Raw genomic sequence first — 17,774 nt, 5'->3', positions numbered from 1 at the left:
TCTCCTCTCCTCTCCACTCCTCTCCTCTCCTCTCCTTCCCTTCCCTCCCCTTCTGAGGAGCAAGTGGTTTCTGTGATGAATGTCTTTGAACTGTCAACTATCATTTGCTTTGGTTCAGGAGCAGGGTACCTGCATTTCATTAGCATCTTCAGGAAAGTTCTGGTCTGGACCCTGTTTTAAACACTCTTCAAGTTATAGATTATCTGCCACTTTTTCTTTCTTTTAAAATGTGTGGGAGCTACAGCTGCAGCTCAGTGGTAGGAAATTTGCCTACCATGTGTGTCACCCTGGGTTCAATCCTCAGCACTAGAAAATGAACACAGGATGTGTTTCGAGCAGAGCTCTGAGGGTTTTTGAGTCAAACTCTTAGTGACTCAAGCTGGCACATGGTCGTAAACAGCAGCAGGCACATTTTACTCACCTACTTACTGTCTCGGGACTAACGCACCCCTGCCATTGACATCTGTGACGCTAACAATGCCATTAAATCCCAGGCGAAAGCAAATCAAGTCTGGCCACTGCCCCACCTAAGTAATATGAAATACATCCATCAAGTGTCTTTTTATTTTTATTAGTCTGTAACTTTTAAATTATTTTTAAAAAGGAGGGGGCTGGAGGTGTGGATGGAGTGGTAGAGCTCCAGCTGAGCAAGCGCTGAGTACAGGCCTTGTTACCTGAAAAGGGGCAGGTTTGGGAGCCCGTTGGTGTAGAGCAGACCAAAGCCTGGTGTCTAGTGATCAGTGCACAAGACTCTTGCAGAGCACGGTAGCTCTTACTGTACTGGCCTACTTATATGAGAGTGGTTATTGATTCTGAGCAAATGGTAGCGTAGAGTTCCGGAACAAACATACCCCAGGCAGGGGCTTAGCTGAAGCCCCATCTTACTGCCCCCTCCCACTCGGTGTCCTCCATGGAACCCCTGGGTTGATTAGCGTGTAAAGCCTGGGAGTCTTTATTGAAAGCTGTGTTTCTAGCTACTCTTGAGAAGCCGGTGGATCCTAGGTTCAGTCTTACAGGACTCCATCTCTGGAGCTCTTAGCTTTAGAAGCCACTGGGTGAAAAGGAAAGAAACTTCCACAAAGTTGGAAAAATGTGCAAAAATTAAAAAATTAAAAGACATCTGTGCTTTATTTTTTGCATGTACAAAACAATTTCTCCCCCAAGGTATCATGCTGTTCATTTATTTATTTATTCTATCTAACTTTGCCCCTACAAGGGTTTGAACTCAGTAACAGTACTGAGGAAAAAATAGAATTTAAGATTGGAGGTGTGACTAAAGCGGTAGAGTGCTTGCCTAACAAGCACTAGGCACTGAGTTCAATGTCTAGTAGCAGAAGAAAAATCAAAAAGAAAGGCAAGAAGGAAACTGAAAGAAAGATGCCCCCCCCCCAAAAAAGAAGGAAAGCAAAGAAGGAAGGAATTAAAAATAGGATATATCTATTTTTTTTCCCCCTCCGGTCGTGGAGCCTGAACTCTGGGCCTGGGCGCTGTCCCTCAGCTCTTCAGCTCAAGGCTAGTGCTCTACCACTTGAGCCACAGGGCCACTTCCAGCCTTTTCTTCTTATATGGTCCTGAAGACTCATGCATACAAGGCTAGCACTCTACCACTGAGCCACCTTCCCAGCCCCGGATGTATCTATTTTATAAAGTATATCCAATGAGGTTTTTTTTTTTGTATTTTGGTCCAGATTTATGAACTACTTTCTCTGGTCATCTGTCATGAATCACATCCACTTATGAGATCTGATTAGCATTTGGGAGGTGAACTGGAGTTTGAGCTCTAGGCAGATGCTCTTACCTCTGCGTCCTGCACGCAGCCCTGACTTCTCCTTATTATTTTGAGATAGGGTCTCCCTGCCTGCCTGCAAGAGTTTCTGGACACAGTCCTCCAGTGTTAGGCACCAGGTCCAGCTCCTGAGAAAGCATCTGGCAGACTTTTATTTATTTTTTTTAGGCCAGCCTCAAACCATGATCCTAACCATCCTAGCACCCAAGGTAGCTAGGATTACTAGTGTGGGTCACTGGCCTCTGCTCTGATTACTGTTTTTTTTTATTTATAACATAACCGTAAATGAATTCAAATGCTGTTATATTATATTATATATATATATATATATATATATATAAACAAATTAATTACTTTTTGGTGTAGTGATTAAGTCTATGGCAACCCAGGTTTTATGCTTTACAAATCCTTTCTGTGTAACATAGTAGCCATTTAAAGATAAAAGCTCTTGGAACATCCCCGGAAAGAATCTGAGATACAAACCTGGGCTGGTCGCATGTAGACTGCCGTCAGATCGGCATCGAACGGTTTTGCATGTGGCAGCGTTCACCACGGGGTTAGATGCCTGTTGCCGACGCACGGCAGCCATGGAGGGGTTAATTTGTGTGTGTCTTCTGCTAACAGGTTGCCTCAGAGATGGGCAGCACTTCAAAGAAGGATCGGTAATTAAGGAGAACTGCAACCCCTGGTAATGCCCGAGGGATTCGGGACCCAGCCCTGTGGTCTGTGTGTGCTTTCTTCTGCTAAGAGGGTCACGGGGGGGGGGGGGAGAGCACGTGTTTAAGCGTGTGCTGGCGCTCCATATCATGGGGTGTCCCACCACATAGGTGCATGCCCTGCACATTGCAGAACGTAATTGTGCATGTATCTCTTGTGATTGAGCTTAATAATGTTCTCGATAATGAGCCTCCTCCATACACCGGGCGACATCACACGTACCCCTTCATTATGAACACTTTAATAGGCTAGAAGCAAATTGCTTTTTTATGAGTAGGAGAATTCTATATAAAAACAGGCTGCTTCCAGAAAGGGTCTAAGCACCGGTACATTGAATCCACTTTCCAAGTTGTATTTTTTAAAGAACAGATTCAGTGAATGTGTGGTCGCATCATTTATCCATTGCCCAACGCAGAGGACGGGAGCAGCTAGGGCCACACCTAATATCTGTGCGATGCAGATTGGTTTTCCTCCAAGGATCAAACAGACACGGCTCCTGTTAGCTGGGCGAGATCCTTTCTGTCAGGTCTCCTGGTCAGTTCTGAGGTGTAACTGGCCAGGCCTGGCCACCTTCATGATGTTTGTGTCTTCGCAGCACCTGCTCTCAACAACAGTGGAGATGTTCCCAGCACGCATGCCTCGTCCGCCCAGAGTTACTGGAACACATCAATAACGGAGACTTTGGGTGAGGAAAATCCCCCCCTCCAGTTCTGACTTCTTGGCACCCCAATTACTCTTTAGGTTTAGATTACACATACTTCCCTTCTGAACGTGGTCATTGTCTAAGGAGGAAAATCAGGAGACAGGAAGAAAGATAAAACACAAAAGGTGTGCAGACTTGGAATGTATATGGTAAACTTCAGTAATAAAAATGCACGCATAAAAACGCACAAACCTAGCGGCCAGTGTTCAGTTCTGCAGGGGTTGGCACACAGACGTGGGTGGCGGGACCGGGGAGCTTTATGCTGCCTGGGTGTTTAGACACTGTTAGGAGGTTGGCAGAGTGGACTTTTTCAGGCTAGTCTTTTCTCTCCCACGCCACCCTCTCCAAGCCAGTCCTGGGCTCCATTGAGTCAGGTCATAAGACCTCCAATGCGTAGATCGTCCCCAAGGCCAAATCACAGAGTCGGAAGGCAGGCTGAGCGCCCCGCCTTGCTGGTCATGCACAGAGAGGAGGGATGGAGGTGGAATCCTGGGGTGGGCGTGGCACGCTCTCCTGTCAGCTAGGACAGTGCGCGGCCTCGCCCCTGACACAGGGAGACAGAGGCTCCGGCACCAGCCCTGGCTTTTTATGGAACTGCGGGGCAGGGGGAGAGCCCGGCTGATCTGCCTCCGGACTCCTCCGCTGGCCCAGATCTCGCTCTGCCCTTGGCCGCCCCTCTCTATTTCTGGAAAAGGTGCCACAGCAGCAACTCTATTTTCCAGCAACTAGAAAGGTGAAGTCACTCTGGGACATGTTTTCCTAAAACACAGAAGAGTGATTTCCTCCCTCACATCGGACAGTCTTCCCTGGCACAGTGGGGATTCTGGTTTCCTCATATCCGAAGTGCTTTCTCAGAGGATAGAAACTGAACAAAGTCCCATTTGTTGGCATTAATCTTCTTAACTCACCCCAAGCCCTGTGTGTGAGTGTGTGTGTGTGTGTGTGTGTGTGTGTGTGTGTTTGCTCAGGGAGTGTCTTTGGTGAGCTCTTGATAACACTGAAGTATTTCTAGGGAAAACCAATTACAATCTTCTGTGACTAGATGATATTTAAATCGTGGGGATGTGTCAGTTGACAGACTGTTGAGTTAGGTTCCTGAAAGGATTTAAACAGCTGGTCGTTTCTAGCTCACACCTCCAAGAGACCAGGACACACACCCAGAAACCACCAGACAGCCCTCTTCAAACCCTGGCGCTTGAAAGCTGCGCGCTCTTTGTGCACCAGCCATCTTCGTCCTGTCAGCCATTCGGCCTAGGCTCAGCTGAAGCTGCATTTGTTTGGTTGGTTCGTTGGGTTTTGTGGTGGGTTTTCTTTTTATTTTTCTTTCTTCAGTGTTAGAGATTGAACATACAGCTTCTCGCTTGCTAGACAAGCTCGCTCTCCCTGGAGCCATTCCTCCCATTCTTTTGCTTTTACCTTCTTTTCTTCTTTTTCTGGCTCATTTTCCTGACTGTGGCCCTGCAGAGTGGCCGGCACCCAGAGCCTGCTTTTGATGGAGGATGTCACTAACATTTTCCCTGAGCTGCTCTCCAGCTCTTGTGTTCTGCCTTTGAATTTAGGTGAGATTAGATGAGGTCTGTACCATTTTGTGTTTAGTTTTGAGACAAAGTCTTGCTACGGAGTCTAAGAGGGCCTCAGCACAGGGATTCTCCAGCCTCTGTCTCCTGAGTGCTAGGATTATGAGCCCGGCCAGAGTTCCCCCAGATCCGGTTCCTCCTGAGTCCATGGCTGTGTCTGGGGGCTGTGTCTCCCGCAGGCCAGGGCTGGCCTCTTCCTGTGGGGCTCTGCCTGGGCAGGAGCGGCACCTGCCAACCCCACTGGGCACCTGGGTGTGTGTGTGGCACACAGTTCTATTGTTGTCTTATCATTTGGCCATACTCCTAATAGAATGAACGAGAAGTCTTTTAGGACCTTCTGTAATCTGTGCAGTTTCTGTGTGACTTCCTTTATGGACTTAGAATTGAATCTCTTGGACACCTGCACTGATATTTATCTTTCTCCAAACCAGCCCAAACTGGATGGGCCGCTGTCTCTCCCTCCCTTCAGTGAGCCGCGTCTGCCTCGCACCTGACCCCACAAGCCAGGACGCTTCTTCCTTCCGCTTCATTCTCAGGTGGCTACGCAGGCAGAACTCTTCAGGTGTTTGCGTCCCCCACGCCTGTGCTGTGTTCTGGGGGGTTTCTCTCTCAAGCTCACATTGAAGCGGCGCAGTTTGTCTCTCCCGTTCGGTTCACTCTAACTCTGCTCTGCCATCTCACTTTCACGCTCAACCCTTTGGACACAAAGCTTTGATTCTGTCACACAAGTTGTTCCTAAAATCTCTCCCTTCCGTGAAGTAAATTTCTCCTCGGTGAAAATGCTCGACCGGCTCCCCTCGTCCCTGGCCCTGTGTCCCCCGCTCCTGCTGGCCATCCCTTCATCTTAGCACCAGACTTCCCCGCGGCTCCCCTGGAGAGCCACCGAGCGCAGTCTCCAGGCCTTGCTCAGGGATGGCCTTGGCTGAGGTGAGTGCGTTCTCACCGCACATTTGGCCCCCAGCCTCCTCCTTTTGCCTTCATCAGACGTTAGCTTCGCTTCCCACGGGAGCGTGCCAACTCTGGCCAGCGCTGTGGGAGCCTCTGCTCTGATCGCGCCCGCGCTGCGAAGGTGGCTCTCCACGAAGCCTTTGCTTCGCTTTTTTGTAGACTTTGCAAGGGTACAGCCTCCGGTGGGGAGAGACGCTTGCTTCTCTGTCTGCATTCCTGGTGTCTATCCTTACTTTGTTTAAACATTCCTCTTACACTATTCAGTGAAGGCCACTGGCCTAGAATTTGCTGACTGCTCCCTTAATTGAGAGTCCTCAGTTGGTGCAAATGACACATTAAAATCGTAGCTGAGAATTACTGAAGATTTTATGAACTGATTAGAGGCAGGGATTTGCGGTAGGGAGCTTGTATGGCAACAAAACATAAATTCTATGAACTAACAGATTTTATTAACTTTCTAGGCATATTGGTGAACACTGAGTTATATTTCTAATCACTCATCCCATTATACATGACTTGTGATAAAAACAACAAAATAAAGTTTAGATCTGACATAAGTATGAAAACGTATTGCCCTCAAATGTTAGATATTTTAAATAAGTAATGATTAAATTACTTTCTTCTTTCTAATTTTTGTTTACCATCTCCCAAAGAAATCTGCGTGCAAATTCAAATGTCTCATTTTATTATTATTTTAAGTGTCTCATTTTAAAAAGAAAGTATCTTAATCTAGATATGAGCACAAAATATCTAAAAAACATGCACCAGCCTTTTAACCACCTAATTTCACATCAACTTCATATTTACTATCTGAGATGATCAAATACTGGGCACAAATTATCATGCAGTATAAAATAGCCTATGTCAATAAAATTAGTCATCAGGGCTACAACTGCTCAGGGCAGGAGTGTAGCACAATGGTCGGGTATTGGTCTGCTAGGCATGAGGCCCTGGGTTCAATTCCAAGGAGTGAAAAAACAAAGGGAAAAACAGAAGTATAACTAGTCTGTTCTCATTTTTCCACAGAAACTTTTTACCTGTTCTCTAGCTTTTCAAATCTAAAGTATAATGGAAACAGATTACTGTAGGGAAACTAGAAGTACATTTCTATATATTTAAGCTTCTTCCTAAAACCCATTTAATGACACTTAAAGAAACTTCATTTATTGCTCTTATCACTTAATCCTTCCAAGGACAGTATTAGAAGATTCCATGTTCTTCATCGTAACCTTTATGTGTCTCGATGAATCTCTGCAATAATTGAAATGCGCTGGGTTCAGGAGGATTGTCTCCTCTATCTGACTGCAGGATAATGAACACTTTATCGTTGTAGAGGGACGGTCTAGCTGGCAGGGACCGCTTCCACCCTGTGCGATCTGCCCGCTGTGCCTGCAGATCGACAGGTGAATTCAGAAGTGTGAGTCTCACCTGTCGGCGTCTCCTCTCTCGTGGAAGGCAGGTGGACGGCCCAGAACTACAGCCAGTTCTGGGGAATGACGCTGCAAGAGGGCTTTACACACCGCCTGGGCACCTTGCCTCCTGGCCCCACGCTGCTGAGCATGAATGAAGTCACAGTAAGTGTTCCTCCCAGTTCACGTGTGTGTACACGTCTCTGTGTGTGTGTGTACGCGTGCAAGTAGATTTGTGGTTTAAAGTAAGTGAAGGAAGCCAAGGGCCATGGCTCGCTGAGTGCCTGTAACCCAGGCTACCTGCTGGCCACGGATGTCAGGCCCCTGCTCAGGGCTGTTGTGGGCAGACTAACACAGGACAGCCCTTCTCAACGGGAGCCGAGTGCAGCGGGGCACACATCGCTCCCATGGCTCCGTGGGGGATGGAGGTCGGGAGGATCAGAGTTCTAGGTCAACCCAGGCAGAAAAGTCTGTGAGACGCCATCTCCACAGAGTGAACTGCATCGCCATCTTGCATCTGTCATCCTGGCGAGGCAGTAACCTTAAAAGAGCTGGATCTGTATCCAAGGATGGGGGTGGGAAGCGAGGCTCTATGTGAACAGCAGTGCAGAAGGCAGGTCTCAGCAGCAGGGTGGCCGGCCGGGGCAAGGCCCCCAGTCCAAACCCCAGCAGCACCCAAAGGAACAAATGCAGTGTAAATAGCAAACAGGTCGAGCTCGAACTGTAGGACTCATTAAAATGTGCCTCTTTTTGACTACCTACAACTGTAAGACTATCCATGATTTCCTGAGATTGAAGCAGAGGCTCGAAATGTCACGTTGAAAACTATGCTGGTGGGTGAGGGTGTGTCCCCAGAATCTACCAAAGCACATATGGGTGTGTGTGGGTACGCAGCCCCCCCCCCCCCGTACTCTGTCTCCTTCAACTCTCATGGGAGTGCGGTGCAGGGGACATGACGGTTCGCCACACTTTGAAGACAGGGGGATGAATACTGATGGAGTTTGAATCCCTCTGAGATGGAGACAGGTGCAGGGCTGCCACGAATCACTTGCATTCAGAGCCAGGACATCTCTAAGGATCAGCAAATAGTCCATCTTGGGATCAGCAGATAGTCCTCGGAGTTTCCGTAGAACCTGTTAGCTTGGTCAGTTCAGGTTCAAGGAAGACAAAGGATCTTGCCATCTCCTAGCTGGTTTTCTGACATGATCTGCATAGGGGTGGCTCTGGATCTTTCCTGTAGACAGCCGCATAAACTCTTTGGAGTTGTGGCTCAGGTTCGCGGTGTCTCACGTCCTAACTCTAAAACCAACATGCAGAAGAGAACTTTCCTCTATGTATCATCCTTTCTCTCTGGGCCCCAGCCTGGGAAAGGAGCTGGCTTTGTTTGGGAAAATCCCTCCGCTGTACAGGCCATTCTCCCGCCTCGTGTGTTGAGGGCCTTGGTAGACCCAACGCTAAGGTTTATTTCCACGTCCTTGAGATTATTTCCAACATTTCCTTTTTCTAAACCTTGCCATTTGCCCTTTGGGATGATTTGAAATCCAGATGAAACAAAGTCTGGTCCTTTCTCAAGTTGATACTCATCATTATAAAGAAAAAAATCTCATTCAAAAGCATTTGTTGGCTCCTGGAGATTTGTTTGCATAAAAACATCTCTGCAGTGATATTTAAGTGAAAGTTCACAATGATTAGACTTCAGGAGAACTTCAGTTACCCAGTGCAGGGCAACTTAATGTAAGACAAGTAATGGCAAGAAAGTGGTAAGAGAAGCCCAGCTGACCTGCCAGAGTTCTGCTACCCACTGAGCATGTAAGACACGGAAATGGGACACGGAAGAGCGAGTTCCTAATAACTGGTTAAGTAAAAGAAAATTGGACTTTCAGGAAGAGCAGGAGGTCCACGTGGAATGAGCTGAACTGGCAGACACCGGAAAAACAGAGAGAACAACAGGTTACGATTTTGGCCATATGATGATGTGGAAATTGCCCAGTACTTGATATCAAACGGCCTCCACACACAGGGAAGATTGTTTCTGTGTTTATGCTCCTGAGTCAACTGATATTTCCTCCACGTTGAACATAATGGCCTCAGGCCGTCGCCAATGGGACATGCTTTCCAGTAGGTGAAGGAAATCCATTCACCCTAATGGCCCAGCCCCCTCCTTTGACCTGCCTGTGTCAGAGCTTTGACTCGCAGAGTTCTTTATTCTGGGTGGGAAGAATGAGCGAGGAATCTTCCTGCCCATGCCCTCCCTCAATTTGTTCCTTCCCTCATGTCATTACAAAGCAGGAGGTAGAAGAGCAGCAATGGCTACAAGGCCGAGATTTCCCCCATTGTATGAATGGGGTGACCCCACTAAACTTAAGTGCTAACATCGTAAGAAAGCCGGTGTCTAATTTAAAGCCTGCAGATACGTGGCATCAGAGATGGTCAGAGGCAAACATGTTTGTATTTTTTGGTTAACTTCACAGTTAACTACTATAACACATCTTTCCCGCCCTCCCCAATATAAATGAATCATGAAAAACAATGTCATGATGTGGTTTGCTGGGCGTTTACATAATGTGACATTGTAATACCATACCGTGACCTTTAAAGACAGTAATGTTTAGACGAGAATTGAAAACATCATCTAATTCTCCAAACACTTTAATATTCTCTAGATACACGTGACAGTCGATTGGCTCAATTTATTTCTCTAAGCCATTTAGATGTAACAGGAGGAAATGGGTTTTCCTTCTAAAAATATGTTTCGGTAATAACAGAACTGAGCCATTAGACAGATATTTGGAAAAACCAAGGTGAATATTTCCAGGTTTAGGTTTTTCCTTTCTTTTCTTCTCATTACTCATAGAGTATTGGCATTTTTAGTTGGCTTAGCAATCACTATCTGAACGGACATCTTAACCTAATTCCAACAGCTGTCATTGATGTACACAGAAGCTTCTCTGGGATCCCAGATGCTGGCCACAGAAGGGAGGACACAGTTAACCAGAGATACGTGTGGCCTGAAATTGAACAAAACTGAAGACCTCACCTACAACCGTGACGTTTGGCTCACACATAGGCCACAGACAGACGTCGATGGTCTGTCTTTTCTACCCATCCTCTTCCCGAAGTGTGATGCGCACAATGGCAGGTTCACCATAAAAATGATAGACAAGGTATCAAAGCAACATATTTTGTACTGGCCCAAATGATGAAATGTTGAAGCCATTCCCATCATTTCCACTTTTTGGAGTCTGACAAACACTGGCTGTTTCAAAACATTCAAAAGTACCACAACACACAGCAGTGGTGACAACCATCTTTTTAATTTTCAGAACCAGGTTTCTGGGAACTGTGGGGTGAATCAACTCTCTGCAGTGACCGGGCATGGTTCCTCAGAACGGCGTTCTAAGGGGCTGCTCCGAGGAAAGTCACAGCTCATGATTTCTTCCCTTCTTCGTCCTTCTGGGGTTGGGAGGCCCGTGACGGTGCATGGCGCGTGGCTTTAGTGGGATATGGTGCTGCGTGGGCAGCTTTGATGGTCATCACGAGCGTCATGCTAGCCGTCATCCAGCTCAGCCGAGAGTGACTGAAGCCACACACAGTAGCCACACACATAAGACCTAACCGGATGTCTCCACATCCCAGACAGGACGGCCGCTTCCTTCTGCTGCAGGACCCATCCATCCTGTATTGCACAGACTTTATAACAAGTCCGAAGAACGTGCTGCGGCCATCAGTGACATGCACATTTCTACCCACAGGAAAAGATGCGCAATCAAGGGAAAGGATTAAAAGGCAAGTTCCCGTGGCCTCTTAGTTCTCCAACATCCCCCATGACACATACCTGGGTATCAATCACCACATGGAAGCCTAGATATGGACCTCATCGCCCCATGGGGGGCAGGAATCGCCACTTTTCCTGACCCTGCACGTGTCTGGAGAAGACACCTATTCCCTTGAGGAAAAGCTGGGCATGAATGCATCAGTGGTCATCAAGTAGTGCTATTAGCATCATTTAGAAAATCCTTCTATCCTGAGACACTAGAGAAGAACCAGCAGGGGCGTTTCGGGGTTCAGGCATGAAGGCAAAGGTGTTGAAGAGGAGGCATTCCCGTCCCTTCTTCCAGCGGGGAAGCTGCCCTCTCCTCCCATGTGTGGGGTGTGCCTGGTGCGCAGGGCCGCCGACCTCAGACGGCCAGGTCGGGGCAGAGTCGTGTGTTCTGTGGCTTTGGTTGATTCCCGGTCACGCTGGCGGCTTGGGGTGATTCTGAGGACATGGTAGTTGTCCACACTGAAGTGGGGACCCACTGCCGCAGGAGGAAGAGCCATCAGCACCGTGTGCGCCCTGCCGGTGCACAGGGCATGTGGAATCCACGCCCACTTCCTCAGGAAATGCCAGGCGTGTGAGTCAGGCCTCAGGCGTTGGACGCCCCTCACCACTCAGAGAACTACGGTCAATACACGGCGGAGTCACCACAAAGCCAAATTCCCCGGGTTTCCCTCTGCGTCTCCTTCTCCAACTTGTCCACCCTGGCTGCTTTATTCCTTGTAATTCCTAGATGAAAGCAGGAGCGCGGGGAGTGTCCCCATGCAAGTGAAGAGGAAATCTTGCTCTAGGATCGCTTCCCGGGTCATGTAAGACAAACACGTTGGAATTTCTGTCCAGCTGAGTGGCTCCTTGTCAATAATTTTGCTTTGCTGGCAGAAAATAGTTCAGGTGTCTCATCTCTTGAAGCCAGACTGCCATGACCTGAACGCTGTTATTCTGTGTTTCTTTGCAGTCTCTAACGCACTCCTACTTTACAGGGCATGTGACATGCATAGAATACTGGGATACACAATTTCCTCTGTGTTCATTTTGTGAGGTTATTGGATCTCATGGGGTCGATAAAATCACAGGGGGATGCAGCCTACAGGCCTCACGTCCTCGAGACCCATTTTTATGGAAAGCAATAGTAAATAAGCAGTTAAAAAAATCTTTAAAAAACCAAGAGGTAAACATCCAGAAATCATCTGGCTCCAAGGACTGTGAAGCACATTTTCAAGGAAACTGTCGCTCTGATCGTTGTTTCTCGGGTGCCTTATCCGAGTGGGAAGCACTGTACATGCGTACTTTTTAAAGGATAAACCATAAAAGCGACAAGGGCATATCGGTGTAATCGTTTCCCTGAGGGTGCTGAGGGAAATGTGTTTAAGAGTTGACATTTCCCTGACAGATATACCCCAACATTGCTACCAGGGCGCACAAATGCCACGTGGGCCTGTCAGATGTGGGGCCACTTCCTGTTGGATGCGGGGCCGCTTCCTGTCAGATGTGGGGCCGCTTCCTGTCAGATGTGGGCCACTTCCTGTCAGCTGCAGGGCCACTTCCTGTCAGATGAGGGCCGCCTCAGAGTCACTCAGTCCACGGCAGAGTAAGAGTCATCACTGTATCTTTGCTTCCACAAAGATAAGGTTTTATTTGCTGTGAGGTTAAATTGGCCTTGGGAAGCTGACGTTCTGTCTAGTTTTCTGGAAACTTCAGCAGCTTCCCGTGTTCAGCGTCTGAAGGCACTCTGGCATGCCGAGACAGCAGAGTAGGGAGGCGTTGAGTGATACCCGCTGTTCCTGCGCCCCAGGAGTGTTCCTCAGGAGCTGACAGAAACATATCACTGCAATGTGGATTTCACCTCTGAAGGAAGGGGCGGAGAGTCGGATCACACAGTCTCTAGGGGTGGTCACGATGGCAGGGACCCTGATGTGAGGTAACGCAAGCGCTCTCCGGATTGTTCCGATGAGTTTGTTTTACACCACGATTCCCCACAGCGAGATGTCATTTCTAGCGTGGAGTGAAACAGAAATCCTACAAAACTATACTGCATTCAAAATCTTGGATGTAGGAAACGGTTAGAGAAGGAACTGTGGTATGAAGGTCTGACATCTTCTTGTGGTGGTTGTTAGAATACACTTGAGAAACCCTAACCTGTCTGCCTCTCTCTCCTCCAGGCCTCCTTACCCACCCACACTGACCTCCCAGAGATTTTCATTTCTTCTTATAAGTGGCCCGGATGGACTCACGGCCCTTTGGATCAGAAAAACTGTGCTGCATCGTGGGCATTTTCCACCGCAAGTAATATGATCATTTTAATGACATTTGTATAATTTTCCCCTTTGACTCAGGAGTCCGAGAGGGCAACTTAAAAGTTTTACAAATTAGAATGTATACGTATTACCATCTGGTCAATTAAAATAAAATTTTATTGTGGCCTAGGAAAACAACCTGAAGGTTATATATTTCCACCTAAGAATTGGTCATCCATATCTCATGTTAAATGCAGAATGAATCAAAGGAGCCACGGCTAGGAGTGTGCTGGCCAAAGGCGAGCGATGGCCAGGGGTTAGAGGAGCATTAGGGCTTCACCTCACCCAGAGGGTAACGTACAGTCTTAGCATGCGTATGGACCCCACACAAGCTGTATGTCTTCCTTCATCGCTGTGGAACTATTTTGAAGGGAAGTAAAACTTGAGAAATAAGTAAGAGTGGATGAAATGTTTTCAGTCTCGTTGGTCAAGAAGACATGGGTTCTGACTGTGGAGTGACATGTGCAGCGGCACACGTCTGTGTTTCCAGCCAGCTTCTTAGGAGGTGGAGGTTAGGAAGTATGATATTCCAAGAGAGGGTGGGCAAAGAGTTAGCAAGACCCCCATCTCAGTTTATTAGTAGGCTGTGGTGATGTAAATCTGTGATCCCACTGACATAAGAAGCCAGAGGTAGGATACTTATGGTCTGAGGACGGCCCAGGTAAAACCATGAGGCTAGCCAACAAAAAGAGCCTGCCTGGCAAGCTTGAGCCCTAAACCAAACCCAGCTACGGACACTAAATTAATACATGAACAGGAAGCAATTGTGATACAACTCGTGAATGTTGGTCCAAAAGTGTGAGTGATGCTTCTTTTATAGCTACTTTTATCTAGGTTCAGAAGTCCAAAAATTTCAGACTTATCCCACGACTTTATCCCTGACTTGCTACAGTCACATAAAACCACAAACGTAAAAAACAAAACCATGGATTCTTTTTAAGTGAGTTATTTTGGAAAAAACAAATCACAGTACACAGACAGACAATTTTGATGTTAAAAGACCCACTTCCACTGACAAGAATATAATTGATAAAGAAAGACTATATTCTTATTGTCTTCATGTAAAAGAGAACAAGATATTCCCTCAGTCTGAATCTAAGCATTGAAAAGGAGACAGTTTAGGCATCGGCAAGCAAACATCTCTAACTATCATGATGGCATTGTATTAACTGGCACCACGGATGCCCATGCCAGCCTGTCATGAGACCGTGGTCGCTGTGATGGTGCATGTAGATTTCTAGTTGATTCTTTTCTGAGAAAAGCATCTTTTATCTGTTTCTTGTTAATTGTTGTAACTTCTAATGCTCCAGTGCTTAGGGCCAAGTAAGTGCTCAAAAGAGTTGAGAGAAAGAACGAACTTACAACCATCTTAATGTTAGGGAGGTTCAAAGAGGTTAATCTTTATGTGTCTATACATTTCCATAGTAATATCCCCAGATTAATTATATAAAGCAGAATGTCAGTAATTGCAGAATGTCAGTAATTGCATATTGTAGTAGATAGCATATACATGGATTTGTGGCTATTTGCAGCTGTGTTATTGTGTATAACCAAATAATAGTATCAATTAATAATAATTGCAGTGGTCAATGCTGCTTATAACTAATAACATACTACAACTTTATACTTATGACTAATAACATACTCACAAAGATAAGATTGAGGCAGTGATTTTCCATTGTATTATGAGCATGAAAGTACACTAGGCAGCCTTCAGATATGACATCAGCTAGAAGTTCAGCAGTCTGAATTAGCTGTGTAGTTCCACATGACATCAGAAGGACGCTGTGGGGTACCGCTTGCCTATTAACCAGTATTCTGTTTGAAACAGGCGTGGCAGCTGACCGAATTGCAATTCACTCCAAAGGTCAGTACACCGCTAACCTGTCCCCCCAGAACCTGATCTCCTGCTGTGCCAAGAGCCGCCTCGGGTGCCACGGTGGGAGCATCGACAGAGCTTGGTGGTTCCTGAGAAAACGTGGGTAAATAGCTGCTCGGCTCTGCTCCTCCCACGCGCCCCAGGCTGCCACAGGGCACTGACCGAGGCAGGGTAGACCCGAAAGTACCTCCAGCATATCCTGTCTCTATGAGTGTGGCGTGACGTCGGAGCATGTGCTTGGAATTGACTGAAATGACAAGGCCCCCGGATTAAGAATAAAGGTGGCATGCCTGCTCTTGTTTCAACTCTGATCCCCAGAGAGGGAGGAAGAGAATCGAAGCGGCTGTGTCTCCTCATTCGCCATTTTCTTCCCCAGCTTGATGAATAGGGAAATCAGGTTAGCAATAGGAAGAATAAAATAGGCACTTCCCAGTTGCCTCCGGTCCCGTTGGCCACTCCCTCCCATGTGGTGACGGCCATCCGCCTCTCCTTAGTGTGACACCAGCACCACTCCCTCCTGTCTGTCTCAGGACGTGTCTGTTCCTGCGTTGTGGGTCTTCAGCGAGGGGGATGGAAGTGGATGCACTGCTGCCACCGCTCTGGGTCTTCCTTACAACAGTCAGAGGCTGAGAAGGGCCAGGGCACCTCAGACACTGATGCGGGCATTCATCATTTTCTCATATATTTTGCCTAGTGAAGTGTTTCTCTGAGCACACAGACCCGTCTGATACCTTCTGGGTGTAGTACTGTGCGCGTGGCTTCTGTTCTGTATTATGTCAACAAAAAAAAGCCTTAGAGGGACTTGAGTGATCAATTATCATTGACACACCACGGAGTCTCATTGTGCTGTGTCCTTGCCCCCCACCCCCCATAACAAGACATACAAGAGGCAATGGCTTGGGTAACAGATGCCACGTTCTGGAGCTGGGGCGCTGGAGTCTCTTCTTGAAAGGCCTCCCATCCCATCCCTAAGGGCGCCGTTGCTGCGACCTCCTTCCAATCCCCGTGACGCCCATCTTGAGTTACCATCACAGATGCTTCAGCAGAGTGACAGGTCACAACTCAACTCCTAGCACTCAACATCCATAGAGATACAGCACCGTCAGCTGAAGATGTTGAACTGCTTGACCGTTTTGATGCCTTTGTTTCCATCTTGTCCCCTTCCGTGTTCCCACGCCCAGATGGAGGCTGCTTTTCCCAGACCCCTCTTTAGTGGGACCCCATTAGGCCACATTAGCCTTGTGTGTCTGAGAGCACTTGGGCTCTCTTGTGGTCTCTTGTGGTCTTCCCCTCTACTCCACACGCTTCACTAGATTTGGAGTCTAATAATTGGCACTTTGCATTGTTCAATGTTGCATCCAGAAATCAAAATGATTTTTAGTCTCCCATATAATGTATTTGATAAATGTCTACCTTATTAAATGTTCTATTATATAATATGTATTATAATATTTATACTCTTTTCCCAAGGTATTATGAACCACAGACATATAATCTTTGACGTGCTAGGATGAAAGTATCAATAGGTTAATGGGCATGTCGATAGAAAAAGCATCTAATTCTAAGCGTTGCGCAGTGGATGGGCCCCTCTCCTCTGTGAACAGGCGGTCATGGACTGCCCTCCTCTCCCATATCGTCATTGCTGTTAGGAGCACAGGTGGAAGGAGTCCTTTATTACTAACATTGCCACAGGCTGTCGGCCGGCCCGTGTCACCCTGGAAACTCCCCACTGACTAGAGGCCTGGTGAGCAGGACAGAGGCGTAGGATGCGGAGATTCGTAATAAGAGATCTGAGGACAGGGAGCCATGACGGCGCCAGGCCTCCGAGCGCCCCTGGGCTGTCCCGAGGCCAGGCGCGCAGCTGGCAGGCGTTCTGGCGGGGTCCTCCCCGGTTTGGGGTGCCCGCGGGCGGCGTGGCGGCGGCCCCAACACCCCGTTTGCCTCTCGCGCTTGTTCCCCGCAGGCTGGTGTCGCACGCGTGCTACCCGCTCCTGAGGGACCCGCGGCCCGACGCTCACGCGTGCGCCATGGAGAGCCGGGCGGCCGCGCGGGGCCGGCGGCAGGCCACGAGGCCGTGTCCCAACAGCCTGGAGAAGTCCAACCGCATCTTCCAGTGCTCGCCGGCCTACCGCGTCTCCTCCAACGTGAGTGCGCCCGTCCACCGCGCACGCGTGCAGGCACGCGCACGCAGGGCACACGCACGCAGGGCACACACCAGTGCGTCCGCACTCCACACGGAAAGTGACGTGCACGGGCACCAGTTGGCTCCAGGGGACGTGGGGGTGACGTGTGTGGGGGTCACAGGAGGCCGGCCACGGTGGATCACGGGCCACCTGAGTCACCGTCTCACCAAGGATCATGGAGCACCACGCGAGGGCAGGGCCCCACGCTGCCTGCAGTGTGCTCTGTGCATCTGTGTGCTCCCCGCGCTCCATGCACTCCACCCCACGCTCCATGCGCTCCGTGTGCTCTGTGCGCTCCTTCTGTTCCCCGCGCTCCAGGCGCTCCGTGTACTCCGTGTGCTCCCCGTGCTCCCCGCACTCTGTGCTCCCCGCGCTCCCCGCACTCTGTGTGCTCCCTGCGCTCCATGTACTCCGCCCCGCGCTCCATGTGCTCCGTGCGCTCCGTGTGCTCCTTCTGTTCC

General features: G+C 48.4%; 1 protein-coding gene across 2 annotated transcripts in view; it reads left to right on the top strand.

Moving 5' to 3' along the window:
• Window positions 1–17,774, top strand: part of Tinag (tubulointerstitial nephritis antigen) — a 40,540-nt gene that overhangs the window by 663 nt on the left and 22,103 nt on the right. For both annotated transcript variants that reach the window (XM_013019224.1, XM_013019223.1), the window contains exons 2-7: window positions 2,411–2,474; window positions 3,099–3,188; window positions 7,191–7,305; window positions 13,117–13,240; window positions 15,083–15,233; window positions 17,094–17,274. In XM_013019224.1, coding sequence (XP_012874678.1) covers window positions 2,411–2,474; window positions 3,099–3,188; window positions 7,191–7,305; window positions 13,117–13,240; window positions 15,083–15,233; window positions 17,094–17,274 — 725 coding nt within the window. The remainder of the gene's footprint in view (window positions 1–2,410; window positions 2,475–3,098; window positions 3,189–7,190; window positions 7,306–13,116; window positions 13,241–15,082; window positions 15,234–17,093; window positions 17,275–17,774) is intronic.

The sequence above is a fragment of the Dipodomys ordii genome, unplaced genomic scaffold (genome assembly GCF_000151885.1).
Source record: "Dipodomys ordii isolate 6190 unplaced genomic scaffold, Dord_2.0 Scaffold44, whole genome shotgun sequence".
NCBI classification, from domain to species: Eukaryota; Metazoa; Chordata; class Mammalia; order Rodentia; family Heteromyidae; genus Dipodomys; species Dipodomys ordii.
This window is presented reverse-complemented; position numbering and strand designations above follow the sequence as displayed.